Genomic DNA, 15,000 nt, shown 5'->3' with positions numbered 1-15,000 from the left:
GCGTGCATGTGTGTGTGTGTGTGTGTGTGTGTGCGCGCATGCATGTATGCGGGCCCATGTGTTTGTGTGTGTGTATGTGTGTGTTTGTGTCTTTGTGTGTCTGTGTTAGTGTGTGTGCATGTGGGTTCTGCAGTATGTGTGTATGCCTTTAATCACACAGGTTTTATATTTTATGTGGGATCTCCATATGTTTGTATTTGAATTTGACATTTTTTATCCATATGCTGGTGGAACCCAGGTTGTTCATATAAAGTTTGATTTATATTTCCTATACGAGTTCAGGGTTCACTGAGGCTAAACCAGATATATTTCACCATCAAATATTGACCAAATCTTTCCCCACTGACACACCTGCTCACACGCACCTTTGTCCTGAGCGTTTGTACTAAGAGCTAAACAACCCGGAGAGTGAGACACCTGGACCAAAATTCAGCAGTGCAAACCTTTGAAGGTGCTCAGACAATACACTACACACACACACACCAACACTACACATACACACGACACTACACACACACCAACATTATACACACACGACACTACACACACACACACCAACACTACACACACACACACCAACACTACAAAAACACACGACACACCGACACTACACACACCGACACTACATACACACACCAACACTACACACACACCAACATTACAGACACACGACACTACACACACACACAACACTACACACCCAACACTACACATACACCGACACTACACACACATCGACACTACACACACACCAACAATACACACACACGACACTACACACACCAACACTATACACTACACACACACACACACGCCGACACTACAAACACACCTATACTACACACACACCAACACTACACACATACACGACACTACACACACACAAACGACACTACACACACACACACACCAACACTACACACACACACGGACACTACACACACCGACACTACACACACACACACACGACACTACACATACACACACGACACTACACACACACAAACCCGACACTACACACACACACACACCAACACTACACACACATCAACACTACACACACACAGACACTACACACACACCGACACTACAAACACACGACACTACACACACACACCGACACTACAAACACACGACACACACACACGACACTACACACACACAAACCCAACACTGCACACACACCGACACTACACACACACCGACACTACACACACATCAACACTACACACACACCAACACTACACACACACACCGACACTACACACACACACCGACACATGGACACTACACACACCAACAGTGCACACACACATCAACACTACACACACACCAACACTACACAAACACCGACACTACACACACACCAACACTACACACACACACACACGACAGTACACACACACCAACACTGCACATGCACGACACTACACACACCGACACTACACCCACACTGACACTACACACACACCAACACTACACACACACACACACGACAGTACACACACACCAACACTGCACATGTATGACACTACACACACCGACACTACACCCACACTGACACTACACACACACCAACACTACACACACCGACACTAAACAGACACAGACACTACCCACACCGTAACTACACAGACATGTTGAAACTACACACATACCAACACTACATACACAGACACTACACACATACCAACACTACACACACACACATGCACCAATACTACACACACAACAACACTAAACACACACAACACTACACACACACCAACACTACTCACACACCAGCATTACTCGCACACCTGACACTACACATTAACCAACAATACACTCACACCAACACTACTGCCAAACCAACAACACACACACTAGCACTACTCACACACCAACAATGCTCGTACACTAATACAACTCATGCAGCAATGTTATTAATACTCTTGCGCTCTCTCTCTGTGTGTCTCTCTCTGTCTCTCTATCTCTCTCTCTCTGTCTCTCTGTGTGTTTCTATCTCTCTGTCTCTCTCTGACTCTCTCTCTCTTTGTGTGTGTGTCTCTCTCTGTCTCTCTCTCTCTCTCTCTGTCTCTCTTTTTCTATCTCTCTCTCTCTATTCAGTGTAATTGAAAGGCACTTTATTGTATGACCATATTAAGTTACACTGTTGCCAAAGCATTTAAATCGGTTTAGCTTACAGCAGTCTATTAATCGGTTCATACTCTCTCTCAGTCCCTCGACTATTGTACCCCTAATCCCACTGCACTGTGTGTGTGTGTGTCTGTGTGTTTGTGTGTGTATGTGTGTGTGTGTGTGCCAGTAAGCGCCTATAGGCTGCACGGATGTCTCCCCCACAGCGGGGCACTGGCTTGAGCTTTCTGCCTCTGATGAGGTCACGGGGCCAAATATGTGAGCGTACACACGCAGTTTATGAGGAACTAAAGCGCCGTAACCAGCTGCAGCTCGGTAAGGGGCGGGGGGGTCGTAACGGTGGCCTAGAGTGGGGTTTATGAGCCACAGCGACTAGGGCACGCCAGGGAGGTGTCGAGCCTCACTGCACAGTGAAAAGAGAGAGTGAGAGAGCTCAGGTCGACTGATCCTTACCTTTTCTTAGAAGCTGTGGTGTCTGCTTGGGGACCTTCATTAACCCTAACGAGGTTAATTAACCCTAATGGGCCCGACTGTACCTGCTGACTCCCGAAGTAATGCCACTGGTGCCTTTTTGACCATCAACACTCATCACGTACGGCTCCCTCCCCACAGCTCCCTCTCCTCTAAAACTGCTTCCGTCTCACCAGATTGGAAACATCTGGCTCAGAGAGAGAGAGAGAGAGAGAGAGAGAGAGAGAGAAGGAGGGAGCGAGTGTGAGTTTTCTCAGCTGGCACTAAGCTGTGCTTGATCGGTGGACTGTTTCCACTCTACCTGGTCATGAGATCAGTTCTATTCCATATCAGACTGATGGGAGCGTCTTTGGATATACACGCTGTCTGTGTATTCTGCACCCCTCCCCAGCTGACCTGGCTGCGTGTTCAGAGGTCAGTGGGTGCTTGTCCCTGTCTGTTTCTGCTGCTATCTCCCACTGCAGCTGTGCTCCCCTCTACACGAGGTCCCCCAGTGGCTCTTCCGTCGTTCTGCTCATGAGAGCCAGCCCCCGCCGGCCGCGCCAGCCTGAGCTCACTGGGCTGCGGCTCCTGCCCAACCAGGTGTTTAGCTTGGAGCCTGAGCACCACGCTGCGGTTTGCTCACTGTTTGCACAGAAACCCTTCAGGCTGCCCAATTCACTGGGCAAAGGACAGAAACTCCTCGTCTTTCTTCCTCCCACTCTGTCTCAGGTCGCACCCTTTTTTGGGGGGTGGGGGGGGGGGGTTTCTGCATGCTGTGGCAACTGTATGATTCTTTGGGTTATGTATAGCAGAGGCATATGAAGAGTGTGCATTATCCAGGTGAACTGTTTTGTGAACTGGAGATGTGACACACCAGGTTTACTGGGACTGTATGGTGAGCTCACGGGCCCGGTCTCATCTACACACAGAAGTGTGAGTGTGTTGGTTGTTGGCACGAAAATACGTTCTTCAAAAGTCACCTCATTTGCGACAATTTCCCATAGTCATTGGCACGTTATATGGGTAAACACTCGTTGTTGTATGGCGTACATTAATAGATTATTAAGGCAAGTGATGTATCATTTGCAACTATTCAGTGCACATTGTGTTTTGGGATTATCAGTGTTACTGTGCTTTTCTTTCCTAACAGACAGCCTAATCATATTATTGTTTTCAGCAGAATATTGAAGGTATAGATAAAAGTATTAGTCTAACTACGCGCTTTGTTTAATCTGAGCTTCGGGGAAAGTTTCTGAAACGCAATTAGGGCTCTGCCGAAATCCGATACAGCAAACCTGCCAGTCGGAACGAGCAGAAGATATGCGCACTGCGATCGTACGCCGTGCCATCAGGGAGGAAACAGCGCGCGGAATGGGCAGGGGGAAGTAGATCAGATCTGGGCTTCGGGCAGCCTCGAGCAGACTATAAAGCGGCTGTCTCGCGCGTCGCTGCGGTGGTGAACGTGCAGGCGCGAGGCGGGACCGGTCACTCGAGTCTCTGCGACGTAACGTTGCTCGCAATTTCTGGACTTGCAGCCAGCTGACAAAGTTTCGCTCAAATCCTGTCGAAAACTTCAGGATATTTTGGGTATATATTTATATATGTTTGTTTGTTTGTTTTGGTGCTTTTAAACTAATATTCCACAAAACCCAAAAATATAAAAATTAATTAAAAATTGAAATCTCCGCGGTGAACAAGTGCGATTTTAAATTTTACAGCTTGTTGTGAAGCTATTAATTGCGGGCGTTCGTTCATATTATTTATCAGATTAAAACGGGTGACTTTCTTTCCGAGTAAAGTGGCAGTTTTATATCGCAGCTGTTTAAACGTAATCCAGACAGCCCAGCCGTAGATACTGGGAGTTTTCGGGAGTGCTTTTTGACGCCGTGGAAATGGGATCATGGCACGGGGACTCCGCGTCCGCGGCGTACCGGAGAACTTTCCGCCGGACTCTGCTGCTGTTGTGGCTCGCTTGCGTCGCTCGAGGAACGTGGGGACCTGGACTTTACAAATACCAAACCGCGACATCTCTCAACAAAGATCCGACGAAAAGGTATGATTAATGCGACGTGACAGAGTCACTTTGTAATGAGTTAGCCTGTATCACCACGTTAATAGTTCGTCTGTATCACCACGATAATGTTTGCCTGTGGCAGATGTGTAGTTGTGTGTTACCTGCGTATAGTTATAATGTCTGCAATAAAACAATATACAAGCTGCTTTGTAAACCATCATCATTAAAACTTTTGATCGGGGGGGGGGGGGGATTTCTGCGTCCTTCTGGGTGCAAGTTCTTCTGCACAATAACTTACTGTCACCCATTTAGGAAGATGCGCGCTCGCTCACCTAAGCGCTTTCACATGGGCAGCGGAGGGACCCGTGTCCCGACGCCGCTTTACGGTGACGGCGGCTCAGTGCGGAGGCTCACCGTGAGCCTTGGAGAACTCGTGCGACAGTTATTCCCGAAGAAATCCAGTCATTGTCCGCAAGAAATGTTATTCGTGGATCCTTTTTCCCCCAGTACGCTACCCGCCGTGTGGGCCTAACCCAGTCCTCCCAGCTCTGCAGTGGGTTTTCAACTCCGAAAAACGGAGAACTCCGCGCAACCCCCAGCCTCCCCAAAGCTCCCATCCATCTAACTGACTATTGTGCGCCTGACGTTCGGTTTCCTCTTTCCTGGGGAAACACGTAGCTTTCTCCTAGAATCTCCGTAGTCGCATGTTGTTTGCATGAAATTACCTCGTAGTAAGAATGTTTATCTTGGACCATATCACTGTACCGATAAGTATTACATGAAAGACGAGCACTGGTCCCGGCTCAGCACTTGGAGAAGTTCTGCACGTCGTCTGCTATGACGTGCAGGCGTAATATTTTACTGCTGCTCACTCATGCACGAACTGCATAAATCTGATCTGCATCAAGTCCTCGTGGTCTCAGGGAAGCCTGGAGCGAGAGGGAGCCCTGGCGGGGTCTAATCCGACTCTTCCCAGCCCGGTGGCCCCCCCTCTTCCCCACTCCTCTGTCTGCCGGTCCACGTTTTTGCTCTGCAGCACACCTGCACCAGGTATTCAGGCACCTTGGCCACTTGGTTTAGGTGCGTCGAGCAGAAACGGGGCCCGGTCTGGAGCTCCCTGACGACTCGGCTGGGAAACCCTCTGCATGCAAGATGACTCTGAAGCCCAGACGAGCCGACTCAGCTGCATGGGGACAGATCTGGAGCAGATGACGACAGCCTGGCAGTATCCCTTCGGGCTGAAGGACTGGCTAAATCAGTGGCTCGTAAACACAGGTCTAATCAGTACCTTGCTTCATCAAAGCAGAGCCATTTGAACATATGTACTACAAGTTTATGACTAACCCTCTCCTTCCCCGTGCTGATAAGGAGGGTCTGGACGTTTGAGGGAAGAGTTGCAGGTTGTAAGAGCCTCCAGCCAGGTTTCGATCTCTGTCCTGCCAAAGGAAAAAAGTTTATGTGCGTGGCCTTGATTCCTGCTCCCAGTACACAAATATTTACCCCATTCATGGTGTTTGTGTGTGTCTGGGGGGGGGGGGGGGGGGTGGATCTCTCTGAAGTAGGCAGGTGTGTCTGTGACCTGTTCACTACAGGTTTCTGTCCAGGCCTTGCCCTGTCACTCAGACTGATAGAACAGACTGTGTTTACCAAACACATGCAGCTGGACCCTAGTGCATGCTGGGAGGGTGGGGGTTGGGGGGTGCGGCGGGGTCACTCTCACGCTCTGCTGTGTGGGGATGGGCAGCCGGGCATTGTGGGGCACTGCGTCTGCTCTATATACATCCCAGAAGCTTCCTGTTCAGTCAGGCATTGCGGCTCTGAGCTCACGACTCCAAGAACCTTTCTCTCCTTCCTATCACAGGGTTTTGCGTGATTACTGCGAAACGTCGGTGCCGTTTTGAGGAGAGGCATCTAACCTGGAGCACTGTGCGACTTCAGGAATGACTCTGTAACTCGGATGACCTGGTGGCCTATAGTCTTGCATTCTTAACTTGCTCAGACAGACCTCAGTTAATTTTTGTCTGTTAGGTTTGTGCTAAAAAGAAAGAAAAGTAGCAGCAGGAAGGTCCACAGTTGAGTTCAGCATCAGCCTGCTGGAGAGAAGCTGTTGTCACCTTTCAGTTTAGTTGTCTGATTCAGAGTCAGTTTAGTTATCTTATTCAGTGGCAGTTTACATGTGTGATCACCATACATTGTTTACAAATATTTGCAGTTTCTGATTGGTTAAACTTACCTGCCCTAATTAGAATATCCTTTGATACATGCAGTGCATTATGTTTATTTCAGTGAATACAATGTGAGCTATACTCTACATTGCCTTTAACTAGACACACACACACACACACAAATGCACACACACACCAAGTCAAACATAAATCAAACATACCACACACGTCTCTAGTGACAATCCGACTGTCTCCCGCTCGGCGCTGCAGGCGAAGTGTTATGTTTCACACATTTGTGTGGTGTGAAGTGTTGCACTTGCATAGTGCCGTGCACAAGCCCTTGACACTTCACACACCAGTGCCATGGAGCTGTGTAGCATTGTTTCCAAGTGTCTGCGCATGTGAGCGTTCCGTCATCCGTATGAAGTGTGTTTGTCCTGGGAGGAAGCTTCTCGAGGGTGACCTTGGACAAGGGCTGCTCCTATTCTTATTTGTTGTGACCTCTGTCCTGCTCTTTGACCCCAGCTGCAACTTCAGGATGTTTGGTCATCCTCAGTGCCCTACTAGCTCTTCCCCTGCATGTGAACCCCATTAGTGCGGTCTCCTGGGGACATGGACAGGGTCTCCTCCCCTCCTCTCCTCTCCCCTCCCCTGCCCTCTCATCTCCCCTCCTCTCCCCTCCTCTCCTACCCAGTTCTCCTCTCCCCTCCCCTCCTCTCCTACCCAGTTCTCTCCTCTCCTCTCCTCCCCTCCCCCTCCTCTCCCCTCCTCTCCTACCCAGTTCTCTTCTCTCCTCTCCTCCCCTCCCCTCTCATCTCCCCTCCTCTCCTACACAGTTCTCCCCTCCCCTCCTCTCCTACCCAGTTCTCTCCTCTCCTCCCCTCCCCTCTCATCTCCCCTCCTCTCCTACACAGTTCTCCCCTCCCCTCCTCTCCTACCCAGTTCTCTCCTCTCCTCCCCTCCCCTCTCATCTCCCCTCCTCTCCTACCCAGTTCTCCCCTCCCCTCCCCTCCCCTCCTCTCCTACCCAGTTCTCTTCTCTCCTCTCCTCCCCTCCCCTCTCATCTCCCCTCCTCTCCTACCCAGTTCTCTTCTCTCCTCTCCTCCCCTCCCCTCCCCTCTCATCTCCCCTCCTCTCCTACCCAGTTCTCTCCTCTCCTCCCCTCCCCTCCCCTCTCATCTCCCCTCCTCTCCCCTCCTCTCCTACCCAGTTCTCCTCTCCCCTCCCCTCCCCTCCTCTCCTACCCAGTTCTCTCCTCTCCTCTCCTCTCCTCTCCTCCCCTCTGCTCTCGTCCTCTGCTGCTTTCATATTTTTAAAAAACTTTAAAACACTTCCTTTCACTGGTTCGTTGGTCTTCTTTGGCTCGCTGGGTTCAGCTCGGACGCCCTGAGCTCACGCTGGTCACACCTAATTGGGTTGGACCCAGTACCCCCCTTAGTGTTTCTCAGAATGACTGCTTCAGTAACACAGTGATGGAATAACTTCCCCTCCCCCTCTCTCTCCCTCCACTCCTTCTTGGCTCTGAGCCTTATCTGTCTATTGTCATTTGCTCCCAGCAAACTCTTTCCTTCTCAGCAAAAAATCTTGAGAAATGCTTTTTTTAATTTTTATCTAGAAGAATTTAATGGAATTTTTACCCTCCTGTGTGTGTGTGTGTGTGTGTGTGTGTGTTAGGCAGTTTATTTAAAGGGAAATCAACACATACAGGAAGTATAGCAAGGATACACCTGAGGGTAACTCTTTCTTTCCTTCCTTTTCTCTCTCCTGTTTCCATCACTTTCTCTTTCTCTCACATTTGCTCTTCTCATTCTTTTCCTCTCTCTCACTCTCTCGCTCACTCTCACTCTCTCCCCCTCTGTCACACTTCCAAACACTGTCTTTATGAGTAGAATTCTGTCCACTCCAAAGTGTCTGATTGAGAGGTTTTCTGTGTGTGTGTGTGTGTGTGTGTGTGTGTGTGTCAGAGAGAGACTATATATGTGCGAGGCTCTGAAAAATACAGCACGACTAAGTAGTTTTACAGCTTTCAGACTGATTTGATACTCTTGTCTATTGTTTCAACCTTAACCTGACCTTATATTAACCATTAGCTTACACACAATAATATGTTTTATTGTCCTCCCATGATGATAAATTAAATGCAGCATTATAAAATAAAAAATAAAATTAAAATCTTAAAAGTGGCCATTGTTTATAAACACATGTAAACACATAAATTGGGTCAGAGCAGCAATACTGTAAATCACAAATCAGCTCCCATCCACACAAGAAAAGGAGATGTATTTGGCTACAGAGACACTTTTCACATTCCCAGGGTCCTCTGCCTCTCTGCCTCAGGCTGGGTCCACCACCTCAGTGCCTGAAGCTGGGTCTTCTCTCACTGCCTCAGGCTGGATCCTTTGCCTCACTGCCTCAGGCTGGGTCCTCTGCCTCACTGCCTCAGGCTGGGTCCTCTGCCTCTCTGCCTCAGGCTGGGTCCACTACCTCACTGGGTCCTCTACATCACTGCGTCATGTGGCGAACATTTAGCCCAGTAGGTCATCAGGACTTCTGTCATGATCCTGACTGAGTGTGTGTATGAGGAGAGAAAATGCCGAAATGTGCAGAGCACAAGACCCTCAGCACCATACCTCAGAGCCTGCAACCAGTGCTCTACACACACACACACACACACACACACACATGCATACACACATTGAAGAAACAGTCACTCCATTGCCTTTTTTTATTTGTCCAAAGAGTGATGATATTTGTTCATATCCACAAAATGCTTTCCATCCTGAGCTTCCCTGAAGGGTCATAACATCAAGATAATTTTGACAATAGAAACATGATTCAAAACTACTCCAAGTCTCGCATCTTAAAGTGATTTGTGGTCTATAATGCTACGGGGAAAATCTCCCTGAGACTGAAACCACATTTGTTATCTAATGCATGCACTTGAGTGATCGTATAATTCCTTAGTGAAAAAAGCACTTTCTTTGGGGGCCTAAATATCATAGCGTAACAGCGACCGGATTAGTCACTGGAAAACCTGGTACTGTTCCTGCACGGTGCCGTGCCAGTAAAAGCATGTGAGATTAGGAGATGTGAGATTAGGAGAGATGAGAGATTAGGAGATAAGGGGTAGAAAGTGCCACCACCATCTCTGCCTCTCTGGAGGTGCTTCAAACAGGATCAAAGCAGGTCACAAAACAGCCCAGGGGGCCTTCACGTCTAAAAATGCATGTGTGTGTGTGTGTGTGGGTGTTGTCTCTCTGCCCCAGATCCACCACTTTATCTAGTATATGGGTCCAGTGAGTGTTTTCCTAAGTTCTGTCTGAACCCTGCTTGGTGCTGTGAGCTGGATGTTATATAAAGGTGATCTGCACTGCCTGCAGGTGTGTGGGAGAGTGAGAGCAATGCCCGTGCTGTGGTTATACAGTTAGTGTTCAGATCTGGGTCAGTCTGTAGTGCTCTGTGGTTGTATAGTTAGTGTTCAGAGCTGGGTCAGTCTGTAGTGCTCTGTGGTTGTTTAGTTAGTGTTCAGAGCTGGGTCAGTCTGTAGTGCTCTGTGGTTGTATAGTTAGTGTTCAGAGCTGGGTCAGTCTGTGCTGTGGTTATACAGTTAGTGTTCAGAGCTGAGCTGGGTCAGTCTGTGCTGTGGTTGTACAGTCTGAGGTGGGGGTCTTTTCTTAGAGCTCCTTCCTTCAGGCGTCCCATTGGGCTGTGTGTGTGTGTATGTTTGTGTGCGTGTGTGAGATTGTGTATGTGAGTTTGTTTGTGTGTTTGTGTGCCTCCTGCATCTCTACACATTTCTGTCCAGCTACCACAGTGACCAGGTATTGTGCTGAACACCAAACCATCTCACCTCTCACTGAGCATAACCTCTGAGATAGATAGACCTTCTGACTTAGATAGACCTCCTGACTGAGATAGACCACCTGATTGAATTAGACCTCCTGAGACAGACCTACAGACTGAACTAGACCTACTGACTGAGACAGACTTCTTGAGATAGACCTACTGACTGAACTAGACCTTCTGAATAAGTTAGACCTCCTGAGATGGACCTACTGACTCAACTACACCTCCTGACTAACCTCCTGCTTTCATCATGGAGCTTCAGCATATCTGTATTTGCTCCTTGTCTCTCTGAAGACCTCACCTGTCTGCTAAGAGTGACCCCCCCCCCCCCCCCCCCCCCCCCACCTGTGTGAAGAGACTGAGATCTGTCTGTCCCCGGCCCAGGCATCTGTGCAAGAGCCTGTGAGCAGTGAAAACCCTCCGCTCAGACGCCTGACATGAGGCCAGGTTTGGTCCCTCAGCAGGACTGAGAGCCAGGGGGAGTTACAGATGGGCTGCGTGTAGACAGCTGTTTAAGAGCGCTGGGGCTCAGGAGCCCGCCGAGCTACTATCCTGCATCTCAGGCCTTGGAGCTGATTTCAGGCTTCGCAAATAACAGTATACACACATTTACTTCTAAATGATGAAAAGTAAACGCACTAGTTAGCATTTAACATGCGCTCCAAAGTACCCACATTTCTCACGGATGTCTCTGGGTATTTGACAGGTAGGGCAGAGTGAGGTGTAGGGAGGTCTGTGGTGTGGGATGGTCTGTGAGCTGTGAGTCCTGATGTGCATCATCTTGGCTCCTGTGGTCTGCAAAACTGTCGCTTATGTGTGTTTGTACTGAGAGTTAGAGTAAAGGAGCAGTCCTGACAGGGTCCTGAGCAGTCCTTACACACTACACACACACACACACACCAGGCTCCGCCTTCTTACACGCTACACAAACATGCCTGGCCCCGCCTCCTTACCCACTAAAGACACCTGCTAGGCCCCGCCTCCTTACACACACACACACACACACACATGCATGCCAGACCCTGTCTCCTTACACACTACACACACCTGCCAAGCTCCACCTCCTTACACACTGCTTTCTCACCAGGCTCCACCCTCTTACATACAACAAACACATGTGGGATCAGTTGGTGTGCATACTTGGCAGTGGTTGTCCGGGAAACCGATGCCCTTAGAAATGTTTCAGGTAATATAACTTCTGCATGGCTTCCCAAACCAGCACAGACCCCCGCACACCTCCACACAAGGCCACATACGCCTCTCCAGCATTTCTCATCATCATCATCATCATCATCATCATCATCATCATCATTAGCTTCACACTTGGTTTGCATGCTGATGAAACACATGAGCTCAGTATTCCACACTGAACACATGATGCGTGTCCAGTAAGACACTTGGACATGGAAAATCCTGACCTCAGCGTCACGTCCATGAGCCACCTGCCACACACGTGTGTGTAATCAGCTCGTGAATCGTCTCTGTCAAATGGGGTGTGTGTGTGTGTGTGGGGGGGGGGGTCTACGCTAATTGTTTTTCATGTACTCCCCCCTGCCCAGTTCTTGCTCAGTAAGCATCTGAGACTGGTCAGGACTGTTCCTGCACTGTGTTGTTGATAACACACCCCTGACACATGTTCAGTGTAATCGCCCCCATATGGCTTTCCTGCAGTAGTGTTCTTTGAGCAGAGCTTCATGTCTCCACAGCTTAGGTCAGCCAAGGCAGTGTAAGGGTCCTTGTGGAAGAAAGCTGCAGTTCTCAGCAATGCATTTGCTGATTTCTTTTTCTTTGAAAATGGTGGTGATTCCAGCCGACGTTTTACACGCCCACGTTTTGTTGTCAAGAGCTTCTGAATGAAGGAGTGGGTTTCTCCTTAGCCACAGGCATCTGGACTTTATCCGGGCTCACAGTGACAGTAGTTGGAGTGTGTGTTTGTGTATGTGTGCGTGTGTATGTTTGTGTGTGTGCCACACTTTCAGAGCCTGTTTTTTCTCGTGCCGTTTGTGTAAGCTAAGTGTTCTCCGATCAGCAGTAATGCGGTGATCAGTAGACCCCCTCACTCCCCTCTGCTTGCAGGACTGGGCATGGCTGTCAGAGTTCACCATGGACATATCCAGGATTATTACCTACTTAATATATGAATGTGTGCAAATGAATAGTTCTGTATTTCGTCCTGACAGACAAAACAGAAAGAAAAAAATCTCAGAACTGTTTGGGGGTGGGGGGGCGTGTTTGATATTATTATAAATGAAATCAAAATCTCATACTCGTTAGAGCTGTAATGTCCTGACTTGCCCCTCGGTCCGAGCTGTGTGTTAACAGTCAGTTAACACTAAGCACACAGATCGTTTAGTACTCACAGGAAATTATATAGCAGCTTCACTCTTATGAAGCATTTTAAACTGGTGGAACATACAACACGCAAACCCACACACACGTGTGGTGGGTGGAGAAGGCTCCTCTGCACCTCGCCTAACCCACTGAGAGAGAGTCAACACTGGGAAGATGCTTCAATTGGGGCCGGAGGTGCTGGAGGGGAGCAGAGCCACAACCGCTCCACTTACACTGCAGCCTTATGTGTTTGGGGTGTGTGTGTGTTATTTCAGTAATGGTCTGATTAGATAATGCTGCTGCCTCCAGATGTAACACTGTAGTGTGTGTGTGTGTGTGTGTGTGCGTGTGTGTGTGTATGTGTGTGTGTGTGTGTGTGTGTGTGTGTGTGTGTGTGAGTGTGTGTGTGTGTGCGCGTGTGTGTGTTATTCTTTGGCTCCAGCAATGCAGTTGTCTACAATTACCATTTACTTTAAGCTTCATTCAATACCCTCATAAGTTAATATGTGCTTTCTCTCTCTGTCTCTCTCACTTGCCCTCTCTCTGTCTCTCTCTCTCTCTCTCTCTCTCTCTCTCTGCTGTCTGTCTCTTTTTCTGCCTGTCTCTCTCTCTCTCTCTGCTGTCTGTTTGTCTCTCTGTCTGTCTGTCTGTCTGTCTGTCTGTCTGTCTGTCTGTCTGTCTCCCCCTCAGGAACTGGTGTCCCCAGTCTGTGACTATGACAGTGACGTGTCAGGTTCAGAATGGTACCACACTACAGAGGGTCTATCAGACCTGCAGATGGCCACAGGGCTGCACCGGAAGCAGGTTACACACATACACACACACACATAAATACTCATACACGCAGGCAAACACGTACACACACACCCCTGGCCACACAAACACTGACACACACAGACACGGGTAGACGAGCCACACAAGTTCTTCAAAAAGCATCTAAAACATTTTTAATTATTGAATATAAGTTAATCATTCCAACATTTATTTTCTTTTATTTGTGTTTGTTCCTCCAGCCATTTATGTCCTAAAAGTCATGACTTTTATTTCATGAGACTGCATCATTTATTTCATGAGACTGCAGCACTCTCTCTCTCTCTCTCTCTCTCTCTCTCTCTCTCTCTCTCTCTCTCTCTCTCTCTCTCTCTCTCTCACACACACACACACACACACACACACACACACACACACACACTACCATTAAAAGGTGTGGAGGAAAGCAGAAACTCTGTAGCCTCAGGCAGAACCTGTCTGTGCCACAGAATAACAATCCAAAACTTTTCTTGTTTATTTTTGGTGTTAGTTTTGCTTCCAAACTTTTGTCCTGTACTGTACATAGAGTTATATAATACATGCATGATGTAACCCTGGGCTCTGTGTGTGTGTGTGTGTGTGTGTGTGTGTGTGTGTGTGTGTGTGTGTGTGTGTGTGTGTGTGTTGTAGTTATCGTACTGTGGTCCGACCTTCCTATAAGGTGGTGTACCGTACTGTCACGTCTCTGGAGTGGAAGTGTTGTCCTGGTTACAGCGGAACTCACTGTGAGGAAGGTAAGTGTGCTCATTTAACCCTTCGCATGCTGGACTCCAGGCCTCAGAAACCCAAGGGCTCAGGTCTGGGTGCACATTACACCAGGGAAAGAGACCTGCCTGTACGACCTGTCAGGTCTGTGTAGACCAGTGGAGTGGGATCTGTCTGTAAGGGCTGTCAGGTCTGTGTAGACCAGTGAAGAGGGACCTGTCTGTAATGGCTGTCGGGTTTGTAAAGTTTTGAGGGAGCAGGGAGTAAATGGGGAAAACATGAAGGTCGTTTATCAAAAGCATCCTGGGTTTGGAATCACTTTCACATCAGATTTAATGTTTCGGTTGTTTTGTTCTCCTGTTTACTCGTGACTGTGTGGTTTTGCAGTTCTACTGTTTTTTTAGCCATAAGCTCTTTTACACCTGCACTGGTTAAAGGCATAAAATGATGCTTAACATTTTACAAAATTAAATGTAATGAGTTTTTGTTCCCTTTTGTATGAGCTCTAATGTATGTTTACAGTAATTTGTGATGTCT

General features: G+C 48.4%; 1 protein-coding gene across 10 annotated transcripts in view; it reads left to right on the top strand.

Moving 5' to 3' along the window:
- Positions 1-4,020: 4,020 nt before the first annotated feature.
- The window catches only part of emid1 (EMI domain containing 1), a 65,819-nt gene continuing 54,839 nt past the window's right edge, over positions 4,021-15,000 (top strand). For 5 of the 10 annotated variants that reach the window (XM_035529955.1, XM_035529954.1, XM_035529953.1 and 2 more), the window contains exons 1-3: positions 4,021-4,645; positions 13,639-13,752; positions 14,389-14,492. In XM_035529955.1, coding sequence (XP_035385848.1) covers positions 4,485-4,645; positions 13,639-13,752; positions 14,389-14,492 — 379 coding nt within the window. In that variant the 5' untranslated portion in view covers positions 4,021-4,484. The remainder of the gene's footprint in view (positions 4,646-13,638; positions 13,753-14,388; positions 14,493-15,000) is intronic. The other 5 variants (XM_035529956.1, XM_035529957.1, XM_035529952.1 and 2 more) reach the window with 2 other exon arrangements.

The sequence above is a fragment of the Electrophorus electricus genome, chromosome 9, assembly GCF_013358815.1.
Source record: "Electrophorus electricus isolate fEleEle1 chromosome 9, fEleEle1.pri, whole genome shotgun sequence".
Classification (NCBI taxonomy): domain Eukaryota; kingdom Metazoa; phylum Chordata; class Actinopteri; order Gymnotiformes; family Gymnotidae; genus Electrophorus; species Electrophorus electricus.
The sequence above is the reverse complement of the archived record's forward strand: the minus strand, read 5'-3'. Positions and strand labels throughout refer to the sequence as shown.